Raw genomic sequence first — 17167 nt, forward strand, 5'->3', positions numbered from 1 at the left:
TGGGGGCCATGTCTTTTGCCCACAGTTAAGGCTAACTCGTGATGTCATTTCTGCCCTTTACTTTTTTTTCTTGTCTCCTCCAATCGCTGAGTCGCCTCAGCCTTGCTTGTAAACACAAGTGAGTAGGGGATTAGGTTTCAGATAAGCAGCAGACAGGGAAATAAAGGGAAGAGGAGGAAAAAGAACCCCCATCATGTAATTCTTTGGCACGACTACTAAAGGGCCAGTGTTCCTTCAGTATGTGATAACTCCAAATCATAACAGCAGAAAAAGTTTTGAATGCAGGCTTAGCATCTTTATCACTTAATACACTCAGACCAGTTGCTGAAGTTTGATTTTTATGGTGACGATACCGCTTTAAGAATCACCATCAAGCCACTATGGGGTAAAAATGTAATATCAGAACTTACACAGCTTTCTCAACTGCACCAACTTCATTGGACATCCCTAGACCATAGTAACAAAGAGCACCAAGACCAACAACAGCTCCTCCCGCAACGAATAATCTCCCCATTGCATCAACTGAAACAAAAGAAAATTTGTAAGCTGAAATTTAGGTATTTGCATCACCTGAAGTCATGGTATGATCTAGGAAAAAAAAAATAATATATGATGTATTAATTCAAATACTGCACACCACCTATTGATTTGTGATAAGGAGAGTACAGTTTAATTTTATTATATGGAGCGAAAAAGCTAGCAAGCAGATTTTAAAGGATACCCGAACTGAAATGTGACAATGAGATAGACATGTGTATGTACAGTGCCTAGCACACAAATAACTATGCTGTGTTCCTTTTTTTCTCTCTCTGCCTGAAAGAGTTAAATATCCAGGTATGTAAGTGGCTGACTCAGTCCTGACTCAGACAGGAAGTGACTACAGTGTGTCCCTCACTGATAAGAAATGCCCATTTTTTTTTTACCTCTTTTTTGCTTTCAGAAGCCATTTTCTGCTAGGAAAGTGCTTTATAGTTGGAATTTCTTATCAGTGAGGGTCACACTGTAGTCACTTCCTGTCTGAGTCAGGACTGAGTCAGCCACTTGCATATCTTATATTTAACTCTTTCAGACAGAGAAGGAAAAAACGAACACAGCATAGTTATTTGTGTGCTAGGCACTGTACATACACATGTCTATCTCATTATGTCACATTTCAGTTTGGGTATCCTTTAAGCACACTGCACTATCAAAACGCACAACAAGCTTAGGAGTAATAAGGCACAGGGCTGTGGAGTCGGTACAAAAATCTTTCGACTCCAACTCAGGCTCCTCTAATTATGAAACCTCCAACTCCGGGTACCCAAAATTGCTCCGACTCCAACTCCACAGCCCTGGTTCACACTTACCAGAACTGGCGTGCATTGTACTAATACCAATGCATTTCAGTGGCATCTCAATTGACATGTTTTTCTTATTCTTGTCATGCATTCTTAGATTTCTCTGCACTTTTAAAATCACAAATTATATTTTGTGTGTGCATAGAGGGGGAACTGGGGGAGAAATCACTGTTTTGTGTAGAGGAAAAAAGAAACAAATTCACATGCAAATTTGAAGTTCTTCAGACACATTCTCATGTAAAATTATTCTCACTAGAATGCACACACAAAAAAATAAATAAAATAAAAAAAAAAATGCAATCCTGAAAAAGAAATGCTTAATTCACAAGTCTATATATGAGCCAAAATTGATAAGTTCCGTGACTGGAAAATCAAGTCAATCCTGGCACAATATCTATTCGACCTGAAAATTCAAGGGAAATTGCATGGAGTGTACCAGGCATTTAGACACTACTAAAGTGTCAAAACTCAATTATTAGGTAATTATACAACAGAAAGAAAAAAATAAATGAAAAATATACAAATTTGCTGACAAAGATTATTTTCTTGTGACACACCCCTGCACAGCACCAAAAATGGGCATGGCTACGCAACCAAACTTGAGTGGGGACAAATATACATAACCTTTGCAGTGCTGCAAATAGGCAAGTTTGATCACCGCCGTAGTGTTTACCCCAAAAATACACAATCTGACAGCATTTTACCCAAAATACTCATAATCAGGCAACAATTTTCCTCAAAAATTAACATAATTTGCCATGTTTTCACCCAAAATACACATAATCCGCCAGGCCGAGTCCATTGTACCCCAGAGGAAGAAGGGAGCATGTACAGTGTCATGCAGCCAGTGACAACCACAGTTCCAGTCCTGCTAGCTGACAGCCAGTCACTCACTTAAAGGAGAACTGTAGTGAGAGGTATACGGAGGCTGCCATATTTATTTCCTTTTAAGCAATACCAGTTGCCTGGCAGCCCTGATGGTCTATTTGCCTAAAGAAGTGTCTGAATCACACCAGAAACAAGCATGCAGCTAATCTTGTCATATCTGTCTAAATTTGTCAGAAACACCTGATCTGCTGCATGCTTGTTCAGGGCCTATGGCTGAAAGTATTGGAGGCAGAGGAGTAGCTGAATAGCCAGGCAACTGGTATTGCTTAAAAGGAAATAAATATGGCAGCCTCCATATACCTCTCACTACAGTTCTCCTTTAATGTCTTCTATTCTCTCTCCCTTGCAGAAGGTGTGTGAGTGTGTGTGTGAGTGTGTGTGTGTCTAAGGACTTTATTGGCTAAGGGGAGGGACTGAGACTGGGCTGCAGTGGCTGGCTGGCTGAGGGGTGAGACTGTCACCAGTCTCTGCATACAGAGAGTCTGTAAATTATCAGACAGTGGGCAACACTGATGTTATGCTAGATCATGTACAGTCTTGGCCAAAAGTTTTGAGACTGTCAAAAATATGAGTTTTCACAAAGTTTGCTGCTAAACTGCTTTTAAATCTTTGTTTCAGTTTAGGTGATCAACTGCAACAGAATTATAAGCACTTCATACGTTTAAAAGGCTTTTATTGACAATTACATGACATTTATGCAAAGAGTCAGTATTTGCAGTGTTGGCCCTTCTTTTTCAGGACCTCTGCAATTTGACTGGGCATGCTCTCAAACTTCTGGGCCAAATCTGACTGATGGCAACCTATTCTTTCATAATCCTTTGAGTTTCTCAGAATTAGTGGTTTGTCCACCCGCCTCTTGAGGAATGACCACAAGTTCTCAATGGGATTAAGATCTTGTGAGTTTCCAGGCCATGGACCTAAAATTTCAACGTTTTGGTCCTCGAACCAGTTAGTTATCACTTTTGCCTTATGACACGGTGCTCCATCGTGCTGGAAAACGCATTGTTCTTCACCAAACTGTTGGGAAGAAGTTACTGTTGGAGGGTGTTTTGGTGCCATTCTTTATTCATGGCTGTGTTTTTTGGCAAAATTGTGAGTGAGCCCACTCCCTTGGATGAGAAGAAACCCCACACATGAATGGTCTCAGGAGGCTTTACTGTTGGCAAGCCACAGGATTGATGGTAGCGCTAACCTTTTCTTCTCCTGACAAACTTTTCTAGATGCCCCAAACAATCGGAAAGGGGCTTCATCTGAGAATAGGACTTTTCCCCAGTCCTCAGCAGTCCATTCACCATACTTTCTGCAGAAGATCAATGTGTCCCGGATGTTTTTTGAGAGAGAAGTGGCTTCTTTGCTGCCCTTCTTGACACCAGGCCATTTTCCAAAAGTCTTCGCCTCACTGTACGTGCAGATGCGCGCACACCTGCCTGCTGCCATTCCTGAACAACCTCTGCACTGGTTGCACTCCAATCCCGCAGCTGAATCCTCTTTACCAGACGATCCTGGCGCTTGCTGGACTTTCTTGGACGCCCTGAAGCCTTCTTAACAAGAATTGCACCTCTTTCCTTGAAGTTCTTAATGATCCTATAAAAATTGTTGATTTAGGTGCAATCTTAGTAGCCACAATATCCTTGCCTGTGAAGCCATTTTTATGCAACGCAATGATGGCTGCATGCATTTCTTTGCTGGTCACCATGGTTAACAATGGAAGATCAATGATTTAAAGCATTACTCTCCTTTTAACATGTCAAGTGTGCCATTCTAAATCTATTAGGCTGACTTACTGATCTCCAGCCTTATGCTAGTCAACATTCTCACCTAAGTTAAGACGATTACTGAAATTATCTCAGCAGGTCCTTTAATGACAGCAATGAAATGCAGTGGAAAGGGTTTTTTGGGATTCAGTTAAATTTTCATGGCAAAGAAGGACTATGCAATTCATCTGAACACTTCATAACATTCTGTAGTATATGCAAATTGCTATTATAAAAACTTAAATCACGAACTTTTCTAATTTCCAATATTTTTGACAGTCTCAAAACTTTTGGCCAGTATGTTCATATAACGACCATATTAACCGGATGGGCATGAACGTGGTGGATCCCCAGGACCAGATCGGCGTAAAGTCCAGGGGAATCGTTTTGCAGGAGCGCGCATCTCTGCTTGGATGATGGAGCTCCGCTTCACCTTCAGTCTCCCAGCGACGATCGCCGCTTGGATAATGTTAGACGTCTTTTATTGCTGTACAGCGCTGCGATCTATAGCAGCGCTGTACTGGGGACAGTCGTGTGACACGGCTGTCCCCCTGGCAGGCTCAGTGATTTGCTGGCGGGGGGGGGGGAAATCAACTTGTTGCGACGTTTATGGATTTGATGAAACATTCACCCATAGCCAATACATACATAAAACCGTTAGTGTGGTCCCAAGTGCTATGCTATTGTCATTACATTTTTAATGTAAAGAAATTTGTATTTGGTTGCCATTTGAAAAAATAATTTCAGGTAGGGTCGTACAATTGCATAGCAGTGGCTCTTTCTGAACAATCTGCTAAACAGAGCTCAGAAGACAGAGGTAAAATGCTTGTCACAGAGCCCAAAACTTTAAAATGCAAACAAACCAAAGCGTAGATGCTGTCAAGCTTCCTACTGCATGTGTGATAGTGCCTCAGTCTGAAAACTTTTATTCATAGTATTCTGCCTAAAGATCAGGCCAGTTTCACACTTCCAACTAGCATTAGTGTTGCGAGGGTCACATAGCACCACCAAAAACAGCTTTTGGGGATTTCTGCAGTAATACGTGCTAATTCCCATTCAGGTATTAATCAGGATGTGAGGCTCTCTAGTGCATACTTCCTGTGGCAGAAAAGACAAATGGCGTGGAAGTGTATTGACAAAATATGCTTCCGCGTTGCAACGCTACCGTACGGAAATCATCTTGTCACTACAGTATTACTTTGTGTATTACTTACCACGACCTGCTGTCTGCAGTGACGGCTCAAAGGCAGCTTCTTTAAGTTCTTCACGTGCAGTTTTAGCACGGCGTATTCCAAATCTTGCTTTAGTTGCATAACCCTACGTGAACAGAAACCATGTAAGGAGCCAATAGTAAAAATGTTGACTTTCCTGTAAGTTATATGCCCGGTCTATAAAAAGATGTAAATCTCCACCTCTTAAAGAGGAACTCCAGTGAAAATAATGTAGTAAAAAAAGTGCTTCATTTTTTACCTTAAAGCGGTTTAACACCCAGCATTACAACTTTGCTTTAAAAGATTGCTTACAGCTTACAAACTATTATGCCAGATTTTTTTTTAAGCAGAAATTCACTGAATGGGTTAAACATGATATTTTAGTGTTGGATTTAACTAGGAATCCGCATCCGTTCTTATCTTTTAGTTACAAATGTATCTTTATTTGGAATACAAATAGACCTTTGAAAAGCCTGCCGGGGAAGCCCTCTTTGTTCTCTCAGAGCAGTGTTTGTTTGTTACATTGTAGATAGATACATTTGTAACTAAACAAGCAAGCACGGAGGAGTACGGTATTTCTAGCTAAATGCAGCACTAAAATGTCATGTTTAATCCATTCAGTGAATTTCGGCTAAAAAAAAAAATCTGGCATAATAGTTTATAAGCTGTAAGCAATCTTTTAAAGCAAAGTTGAAATGCTGGGTGTTAGACCACTTTAATTATGTATAAATGATTTAGTCAGTGTTTGCTCATTGTAAAATCTTTCCTCTTCCCGATTTACATTCTGACATTAAATGGTGACATTTTTACTGTGGGCAGGTTATGTAGCTGCTCCTAGCCGTTTTGGCTGTTAGAGACAGCTGTAAACAGCTAGTTCCTGTCTGTGAGCCTTGTTACATTGTGGCAGTTTGCCCAGAGTATCGCGGTCCCAGAGCTTCTTGTGGGAGGGGTTTCAGCACAAAATCAGTCATACAGCGCCCCCCAGGGCCGGGCCGAGGCAGAGGCTGGAGAGGCTCCAGCCTCAGGGCGCAGTGTAGGAGGGGGCGCACAATTCATTCAGTTGTCACTCCCAATTGTGTTTGAAGCAGAAAGAAATAGTAAAAGAGGATACATGGCAGTGACTGCAAGTCAGATAACTAGAGATTAAGGTATTGGGGAGGTTGGGGACCCTGGGGCGCCTCTTAGTTTAGTAGCAATCAGTGTGTGACGGCTGGGGTGGAGGGATGGAGGGGCGCACTTTGGTGTCTCAGCCTTGGGTGCTGAAGGACCTTGTCCCAGCTCTGGCGCCCCCTGATGGTCTGTTTGTGAAAAGCATTATATTTCTCATGTAAAAGGGGGGTATCAGCTACTGATTGGGATAAAGTTCAATTCTAGGTTGGAGTTTCTCTTTAAAAGCGCAGAAAGGAATTTTTTTTGATCTGAACCTACCTCAATATTTCACAGGTGCAGTAGCGGCTCTTTGTTCGGGCTAAGGCAGAAATAGCCGAGCTCGATTGTATCCACTCTACTGCACAGACGCAAATCCTTTGCGCCTGCGCAGTAGAGTAAATCAATTGGGCCTCGGTTATTTCCGCTTTAGCCAGAATGAAGAGGCATTACTGGACCTACACAATATCGCGGTAGGTAGGGCTGCACAATATATGGTTTTAAAAAAAGATATCGCAATTTGAGGCAAGACGATTTCCTAATCATCAAAGTGACGATTTTTTTCATGTGTACAATTTTAAGCATGCATGCTTTTTATGCGTACTATTTTAAGCGCTCCATGTGTAAAATTGCTCTGACTCCTTCTGGCAGAAAGCAGTCAGAGCGGTAGTGAGTAGTGTAATGCAGCCAGCACGGCTCTTGTGGAGGAGAAGGATCCGCACATCAGGCACTCCTGTTCTGCACTCCTGTCTCCCACTGTACATTTTGCTCACTGCCCAGGATCTGTTATCTCTCCACTATCCTGTCGAACGAACAACTTGGCTCACCGTCACTGCCCAGTGAGTGGCCACTGCCCAGGATCTGCTGTGGTACTCAGCTTTGCATTTATTAAGACCTGCTGTTTGTTTTGATAAATTCACACTGCAGTAAAATGTATAAACATAAAAGAAAATGACATCATACTTTCAATTTGAAAGTATGTCATTTTCTGTCAATGCATGTTTGTAAATGTTACTGTACATTGTGAATTTAATGCTAAAAGCTTGATTTGAAGATAATCGTGGGAAAAAAAAAAAAAAAAAAAAAAAAAAAAATCGAAATCACAATTTGACAGAAAAAAAAAAAATTTAATTCAATTTTTTCCCTAAAATCGTAATTGTTTTGTTACAGGTTCTCTTTATAGCATACCTGAAGTCTTAAAAAAAACAGCTAGATTATGTCCTCAATAAAGGGAGTGCCCTTCTTATTACATAACGCTAGCCACACGGCTTACATAAAACAGAAAAGAGGAATGTATTTCATTGTGGGAGCCAGTTGGCTAGGTACAGCCCTATGATCTCTACCTGCAAAATTTGTCTGTGCAAAGATATTGTACACAGAGTATTATTATTCCTGTAAGAGATCAATGCAGAGGCATGGAGTATATTTCTCCACTTCATCTGAATTCCCTACTCCACCAAGCCCCTATGTCTTTCCTCCTCGGTGCCTCTCGGATTTACAAGCCCTACTCCATAGAGCCAAATTAATCCATGCCATGCACTGATGAGGATCAAACAATCCGAAACAGTCTGTATGCATGTTGGATTATTATGGCTCTGTACATATTAACAAGCTGACACATCATTGCATTCCAGCGGTTCTGGAGGTGTGTTTAGCTTCTAAGGGTACAATGGTTAATTTGCATATATTCAGCAGTGGTGCCTGGGAGACATCTCGAGCTCACTCCAACCTGAATTATCGCAAATTCTTTCTGTTTTAGGAAAGCAAACTTTTGTATGTCTTTCCTCCTTGAGGCTTCTTTGCATATGCTTCAAATAAAGGCAGGCCAATCTGCAGCTCATATGCTGGTATGAAGTTTTGTTCATATACAGCACATTAACCAGTTTGGCCTCGACGTATAAAAACGTCAAGGAGGACAGGCACGCTCCCGCGGCCGATCGCGCGCGTGCACGCGCACTCCCGGCTGTGGATTCGGTAGCCACGGAATCAATGTATCGGGCTATGAAGCCCGATCACTGATTCCTCTCCCCCGCTGAAAAAGCGAGCTTCTCTCGGAAGCTTCGCTTTTTCTGAAGCTATGTCCCTCTACGCTTAGAGTGACGTCATGTAAACAAAATAGAGATTGCCATCTTGTGGCCAAAAAGTAAAACTACAAGTAAAAGTAAAAAAACATTACAATATACAAATATTTCCCCAAATAAAACACTTTTATATCCCACCCCCCCAAAAATGCCCACATAAAATATTTGATAAAAAAAAACAAAAAAAACATTACTATAAAAAAACAAACACATAAATATTTACCTAAGGGTCTAAACTTTTTAAATATCTATGTAAAGATGAAATATTTCTATCTATTTTTTTTATAAGCTTGTAAATAGTGATGAACGCAAAACGGAAAAAATGCTCTTTTATTTCCAAATAAAATATTGTCGCGATACATTGTGATAGGGACATAATTTAAACGGTGAAATAATAGTGACAAATTGGCAATTACAATACGTGGGTTTTTATTTATGGAGGCATGTATTATTTTAAAACTAAAATGGCAGAAATCTGACAAATAATGAATTCTCATTTTTTTTCTTATTCTTACTGTTAAAATGCATTTACAGTAAGGTAGCTCTTAGCAAAATGTACCCCCCAAAGAAAGCCTAATTGGTGGCGGAAAAAACAAGATATAGATCAGTTCATTGTGATAAGTAGTGATAAAGTTATAGGCTAATGAATGGGAGGTGAACATTGCTCGGATGCATAAAGTGAAAACGACTGAGAGCTTAAGTGGTTAAAATGTCAGAATATTACAAATAAGTAAAAATAGAAAGGAGCCTTAAAGCTAATGGGAAGAGTACATTTAAAAAACGGCGCCGGTAGACTTGGGCGCAGGATACAGCTGTTATACGGCTGATCCTGCTTCTGCACAAGTCCGGGCTGTTTTAATTACTATTCCCCCTCCAGGTCGCCATGGATAGTGTGGGAATGAAATAATTCGGCTTCCAGCGATTGCTGGAGGCCGAATTTTTGCGTTTTTAAGCAGCCTCGGCTCCATCTTCGGACAGAGCCGACGTTACTCACTGAGCGCTGCAATAGGAGTGATTCCTATTGTAGTCTACGGAAGCGCCGGCTGCGCCCAAATCTAGCAGCGCTGAAAAGCACTGCTCTGAATGGGAACCCATATTTAACCTATTTTGGTTCCTGGACGTAGTTTCTACATCCAGGAACCATGCGCACTACCGCGCGCTCCCACGGCCGATCGCGCGCGTTCACACGCACTCCCGGCCGCGTATTCGGTAGCCACGGAATCAATGTATCGGGCTATGGTGCCCGATCACTGATTCCTCTCCCCCGCTGAAAAAGCGACAGCTTCTCTCGGAAGCTGTGCTTTTTCTGGCTGTTCCCTCACCGATGCGTCACTCTAAGCGTGTGCTACGCTTAGAGTGACGTCATGTAAACAAACTCATGGCCGCCATCTTGTGGCCAAAAAGTAATACTACACCTGAAAGAAAAAAAAAAAAATTAACACACATTTACATTATAAATCTATTGTTTACCTCCCACCCTCCCAAAACTACCCAAATAAAAATGTTTACTATAAAAAAAAAAAAAAAAAAAAAAAAAAAAAAACATTACAATTAAAAAAAAAAAAAAAAAGGTAAATATTTACCTAAGGGTCTAAACTTTTTAAATATCAATGTAAAGATGAAATATTTCTATATTTTTTTTATTTTAAACTTGTAAATAGTGATAGATGCAAAATGGAAAAAATGCACCTTTATTTCCAAATAAAATATTGTCGCCATACATTGTGATAGGGACAGAATTTTAACGGTGTAATAACCGGGACATATGGGCAAATACAATACGTGAGTTTTTATTATGGAGGCATGTATTATTTTAAAACTATAATGGCTGAAAACTGAGAAATAATGAATTTTCTCATTCTTCCTGTTAAAATGCATTTACAGTAAAGTGGCTCTTAGCAAAATGTACCCCCCAAAGAAAGCCTAATTGGTGGCAGAAAAAACAAGATATAGATCAGTGCATTGTGAGAAGTAGTGATAAAGTTATAGGCTAATGAATGGGAGGTGAACATTTCTCATGTGAAAACGACGGAACGTGAATGGGTTAAATAATAAAAAGTGTCAGATACTCACCTAAGGAGAGGGAAGGCTTGGTCCTAATGAGCCTTCCCTGTCCTCTCCCAGTGCTGTGCTGGCTCCCCCGTTCACATCCCCCGCTGAGGGGACTTCGGGAGCAGAGTCCTCCCGAAGTCAGGCGGCTCCACACTGCGTATGTGCAAGTGCGTCAGAGGGCGCTCGCGAGTGCGTTAGAGGGAGCTCGCGAGTGCGTTAGAGGGAGCTCGCGAGTGCGTCGTGTAGAGCGGCCTGTCTTCGGGAGCCCGAAGCATTTCCGAAGCCTCCCTTCGGCCGGGAAACAGCGGCATTTGGCCGAAACAGTCTAATACCGCTACGGGGGAGCCAGTGCAACAGCGGGGACCAGGAGAGGGGATGCTCTATGGGACCCAGAGCCTTCCTCTCCTTTGGTGAGTATCTGACTTTTTTTTCTTTAAATATGGGTTCCCATTCACTTTAAAGGTTCTCTGAAGCAGGTGTGGTGCCATTGCTTGGATCCCTACTCCTAGAGTATGAGAGCTAAGGGTTTTCTTTTAATTCAGATATGAAATGAAGGGTAGCGTTTTCTGAGGAATCCCTGGACAATGGAAATATGCCTAAAAAATAAAATTAGATTATGTTGTCATTTAGATGCACCTAACATTTTGCTGAGTTTTGTTTGTTTGTTAGCTTGGTGTTGAAAGATAAACATTCAAATAGCCAAGACTTCAGACAACCATGAGGGCACAAATAACCTTGTCCATAAAATGTTTTAAATTTTGTTCCCAACCAGGAACAAAGCTAAACTTCACTAAAGCCTCCTGTCACATGACTACTCCAGGCTTGTAGTCAGATAAACAGGGCCAAAAGATACAGATTTCACAAGAAATATGCTTTTGACTGTGAGGCTGTTGAGTGATTTAAAGTACACTGGTGCAAACAGATGCGTTACACACACACTAAATGTTAGTTCCAGAACTGCATAAAAAAAACTAAAAGTCCTATAATGGAAAGAAAAAAAGAGTTGAGCTCAATATTACCTGGTTAGGTTGCACAAGCCACTGGCTTGTTTTCAGAGGGGCATTCCGAAGAGCAGAAGTCTGAGTCAAAGCCGGACGGACAAGTGTAGGAAGACCCCTAATACATGCCAACCTTGCTGCAAACATCTTGTCTCAATATATATAGGTCTATAAATCAGGACAATAGTAATATGAAAACACTGTAAATACATTTAAGCACTATAAATACAGTACATATACCAATACATACAGTTGGAGGATAAGCAGGGCTGCCAGTCCTCCAAGAAAGTACAAGTTTAGAGCAGAACATTACCCTAGCATGCAAGTCTGAACCAAACAAAAAAAATCCATGATAGATAATAAAAACTATTAGCTGCTAAATTGTTAATTAACATAGCTCTCAGCTACTGACTGGACGATAATGGATTTATATGCTATCATAACTTCCATCTCCTAGGTTAAAGGAGATTTGCATGTAATAAAAGTTCCATTCTCAGCCCTTTTCCCAACCAGATGGTACATATATAAATCTCACAGATGTGCAATGAGCATTATAAAAACACAAAGTAAAGGTCACCATACACTTTAGATGGCCACCAGATTTGACGAACAGATAGATCCCTCTGATCAAAATCTGATCATAGGGATCTATTAAAGGACAACTGAAATGAGAGGATTACGGAGGTTGCCATATTTATCTTTTTAAGCAATACCAGTTGCCTAGTTGTGCTGCTGATCCTTTGTTTCTAATAGTTTTAGCTAAAGACCCCGAACAAGCATGCAGCAGATCAGGCGTTTGACAATATTGTCAGATCTAGCAAGATTAGCTAAATGCTTGTTTCTTGTGTTATTCAAACACTACTGCACCCAAAAAGTTCAGCATGGCTGCCAGGCAACTGGTATTTCTAAAAAGGAAATAAACATGGCAGCCTATATATCCTGCTCACTTCAGCTGTCCTTTAATGTGGAGCAATAACGAATGGCCTCTTCAGATACATTGTTAAATTTTTCCCAATTTCTCCCTCTCTGATCACCCAAAAATAATTAGCCTCACACCCTTATCTATTTACCACCACAGTTCTCCTGGTTGCAAGTGCTCCTGAAAGCACCTCTCCTAAAACCAAAAAAATGCAGTAAAAATACATGCATTTTGACATGAGATTGGTCACTGGCAGTCAGTACGCTGAATATTTTTAACCCAATCATTTTATCAATCAGAAATAGGATGTGAAGTGAAAATGACATGGTGCGTACCCACCATAACTCTCACACACCTCTAATAGGTATTTAATAGATCTCACTGTCAAATCTATTAAAAATCTATGGAGCCACAATACAGGGCCCCCAGGTCTCCCCCATCTAATAAGCTCCCTGGCCCCATGCGTAGTGTTGCAGCGAAGCACACTCATATGTCCGCTGGCCTGCTCCTCCTGTGTCCTCATGTAATGTAATGTAATGTAACATACGTACCATTGTGTTACAGGGCTCAGGCAACCCAGCATGGATGAAGAGAGTACACACAGGAAGAGCATGCTCCACTTCCATCACTCCATGGGCCCCGAAGAGCACATTTTAGATAAGGTGGGAGACCTGGACCACACCCTTTATAGGGAGATCTGTTTGCTCAGAATGATTAATAACTTTAAAGGAGAAAGATTGGAATTACAATAGGACAGTGATGTTGCGGCATTAATCTCTGGCAGGCTCAACCACAATGATCAAATCTGTCTGGGGGCAGAGAAATCAAACTTAGTGCATGGACAAATGTAATTAAAAGAAAAATGGCTGGGTGAAAACTCAAAATCCATTATTACTGAAAATTATGAACCTAGCAATACCCAGGATGACAGGTTCACTTGACTTCATGGTGCATATACATATTCCACACACCCTGAACTTCTACTTCTAATCAGCAACATACACTGCATAAACGAGGAGTTCACAAGCCTGATAAAGATGTCACTAATAACATAATAGCAACATGCATGTAAACACAACGGAAAGCAGGGTACATAAGACGACTTACAACCATGCAAGGAAAGCAGCTTACAACTAAGCAGCGCCTCTCTGATGTAACCCTTCAGCAACCTTCCCGAATCTTCCCAGAAGAAGAATCTTCACATGCGCATGGCATGCCGGGGAGTGTAGTTCCCTCTCGTCTCCACTGCAATCACACAATACCTGCTGGTAAACTACATCTCCCGAGAACCATTTCGGAATTTACGGCAATCCCCTGTGCGGCTCGATGTTATGACGCTGTGGTTTGTGTTATGAAAGCTACAGTCGTCGTGTTTGTAATTGGTTCGGAATCAGGAAGCAGCGAACTACTTTTAAAGAGACACTTACATAGCTCCCAACTGTCCCTCTTTTGGAGGGACAGTCCCACTTTGGGAGCCCTGTCCCTCTTTCCTTCTCATTTGTCTCTCTTTCAGGACTTTGTCCCTCTTTCTATGTAAATATATATATTTATCTACTAAAAATGTGTTTGATTGACTCTAAACTTTATTCCTATCCTTTAAATTGATATATTACTAATTTTAAAATGTTAATAAGAAGGAAAATGAACCAGGATAGAAAGGACCAGTGTGGTTTGAATTATAAAACAACATATTTTTCTTCTGAAATCTTTATCGTATGTGTGACCTGGGGTGTGACGAGGGCGTGATCAGGGGTGTGGCCTAAGTGTCCCTCTTTCTCATCTCAAAAAGTCGGGAGGTATGCACTTAAGTCAGAAAAAAAAAAAGAGTTTTACTAGAGTGACCAGATTTTTGTGTGTCCAACCTGGGACGGGGAGCGTGGGGGGTGTTTGTAGGGGGGGCCAAAAGTGGGGAGGACTGAGGAGCGCGCAGCAACGAAGACGGGGGGGGCTAGCGTACCGCGCTGCGGCGAAAATGGGCGTGGCCATGAAATTGTATGGGCGGAGCTAACGTAATGATGTAACAGCGAGGCATAAGACAAACGAGACTTTGCTTAATGGGTGTGCAGAAACTGTGTGATGCTAATAGTATACCGTAACCACAAAGCAGCAAACATAGCCATCTATGACCATTAAATAATAAATGCAGTGACAGTTACCCCGGACAGCAGAAAAATAACGCAATGGGCAACATGTCAGCACAAAATAAATGCAATGCGGGCAACATGTCAGTATAAAAGAAATGCAATGCGGGCAACATGTCAGTACAAAATAAACGCAATGCGGGCAAACATGTCAGTACAAAAATAAACGCAATGCGGGCAAACATGTCAGTACAAAATAAACGCAATGCGGCCAACATGTCAGTACAAAATAAACGCAATGCGGGCAAACATTTGACCGGAAAATTAACGCAATGTGGGCAAACATTTCACCAGAAAAGAAACGCAATGCGGGCAAACATTTCACCAGAAAAGAAACGCAATGCGGGCAAACATTTCACCAGAAAAGAAACGCAATGTGGGCAAACATTTCACCAGAAAATTAACGCAATGCAAGCAAACATTTCACCAGAAAATAAACGCAATGCGGGCAAACATTTCACCAGAAAAGAAACGCAATGCGGGCAAACATTTCACCAGAAAATTAACGCAATGCGGGCATACATTTCACCAGAAAATAAACGCAATGCGGGCAAACATTTCACCAGAAAATAAACGCAATGCGGGCAAACATGTCAGTACAAAATAAACGCAATGCGGCCAACATGTCAGTACAAAATAAACGCAATGCGGGCAAACATTTCATCAGAAAATAAACGCAATGCGGGCAAACATTTCACCAGAAAAGAAACGCAATGCGGGCAAACATTTCACCAGAAAAGAAACGCAATGCGGGCAAAAATTCTACCTGGAAAAGAAACGCAATGCGGGCAAACATTTCACCAGAAAAGAAACGCAATGCGGGCAAACATTTCACCTGGAAAAGAAACGCAATGCGGGCAAACATTTCACCAGAAAAGAAACGCAATGCAGGCAAACATTTCACCAGAAAAGAAACCCAATGCGGGCAAACATTTCACCTGGAAAAGAAACGCAATGCGGGCAAACATTTCACCTGGAAAAAAAAACGCAATGCGGGCAAACATTTCACCTGGAAAAGAAACGCAATGCGGGCAAACATTTCACCTGGAAAAGAAAGCAATGCGGGCAAACATTTCACCAGAAAAGAAACGCAATGCGGGCAAACATTTCACCTGGAAAAAAAAAACGCAATGCGGGCAGACATTTCACCTGGAAAATAAACGCAATGCGGGCAAACATTTCACCTGGAAAAGAAACGCAAAGCGGGCAAACACTTCACCAGAAAAGAAACGCAATGCGGGCAAACATTTCACCTGGAAAAAAAAACGCAATGCGGGCAAACATTTCACCTGGAAAAAAAACGCAATGCGGGCAAACATTTCACCAGAAAAGAAACGCAATGCGGGCAAACATTTCACCTGGAAAAGAAAGCATTTACTCACCTGGCAGAAGTCTCCGGCCTCTGGCGCACTGCTCCTGGGACCATCTTGCTGCTGATCTTCTCTCCCGTGCTGACAGGGCTACGGCAAGATGGCGCCCGAAGCCCTGTACTGGAGACACAAATAGTCTTCAGTACAGGGCTCCGGTAGCCATCTTGCCGTAGCCCTGCTCGCCTGCCGGTGTCGGAACACCGGAAGACAGGTTGGAGCGGGGCTGCGGGCAATGAACTGGCACGGCATCTATAGACGCCGTTGCCAGTTCATGAGTATAGAGTGGCCAGAGTCCCAAGGCCGGGACGTCCCGCTGCTGAAAGCGGGACGTTTCCCGGGACCTCATGCTGCCTGGGACAGCGGACCCCGAATCCGGGACGCGTCCCGGGCAAACCGGGACGTCTGGTCACTCTAGTTTTACACACCTGGGGCTTCTACCAGCCCCCTGCAGCAGTCCTGTGCCCTCGCAGCCACTCACTAATCCTCTGGTCCCCCACTGCCAGCTAGTTTCATTTTTGCCGACAGGCCCGTCAAGACTGGCCACGCGTAGCTTTTTCCGCATTCCCGACCGTAATTAGCGCTACTAGGGCCGCAACGCTTACAAAAATACGCGTTGCCGCATTATGAACGCATAGATATGTGTCAACGTGTATTTTTGTACGCGTTGCAGCCCGCAGTTAAGTACAGTCGGGAATGCGGAAAAAGCTACGCGTGGCCAGTCCTGAAGGGCCTGTCGGCAAAAACGAAACTAGCTGGCAGCGGGGGACGAGAGGATTAGTGAGTGGCTGCGAGGGAACATTACTGCTGCAGGGGGCTGGTAGAAGCCCCAGGTGAGTTAAACTCATTTTTTTTCTGACTTAAAGAGGAACTCCAGTGAAAATAATGTAATAAAAAAGTGCTTCATTTTTACAATACGGTAATTATGTATAAATGATTTAGTCAGTGTTTGCTCATTGTAAAATCTTTCCTCTCCCAGATTCACATTCTGACATGTATTACATGGTGACATTGTTACTGTGGGCAGGTTATGTAGCTTTTTCTAGCTGTTCTGGCTGTTACAGACAGCTGTAAACAGTCATTTCCTGTCTGTGAACATTGTTACATTGTGGCAGTTTGCCCAGAGTACCGCAGTACTCAGAGCTTCTTGTGGGAGGGGTTTCACCACAATATCTGTCATACAGCGCCCCCTGATGGTCTGTTTGTGAAATGCAATAGATTTGTCATGTAAAAGGGAGTATCAGCTACTGATTGGGATAAAGTTAAATTCTTG

The 17167-nt window shown here is 42.1% G+C and overlaps 1 protein-coding gene across 2 annotated transcripts in view; it reads right to left on the reverse strand.

Moving 5' to 3' along the window:
• Positions 1-13615, reverse strand: part of GHITM (growth hormone inducible transmembrane protein) — a 52058-nt gene extending 38443 nt beyond the window's left edge. The window contains exons 1-4 of one of the 2 annotated variants that reach the window (XM_068258864.1): positions 13518-13615; positions 11489-11635; positions 5194-5296; positions 411-522 (exon numbers count right to left, since the gene is read on the reverse strand). In XM_068258864.1, the coding sequence (XP_068114965.1) occupies positions 411-522; positions 5194-5296; positions 11489-11614 (341 nt within the window). In that variant the 5' untranslated portion in view covers positions 11615-11635; positions 13518-13615. Of the gene's footprint in view, positions 1-410; positions 523-5193; positions 5297-11488; positions 11636-13493 lie in introns of both variants that reach the window. The other variant, XM_068258863.1, reaches the window with a different exon arrangement.
• Positions 13616-17167: the final 3552 nt, after the last annotated feature.

The sequence above is a fragment of the Hyperolius riggenbachi genome, chromosome 10, assembly GCF_040937935.1.
Source record: "Hyperolius riggenbachi isolate aHypRig1 chromosome 10, aHypRig1.pri, whole genome shotgun sequence".
NCBI classification, from domain to species: Eukaryota; Metazoa; Chordata; class Amphibia; order Anura; family Hyperoliidae; genus Hyperolius; species Hyperolius riggenbachi.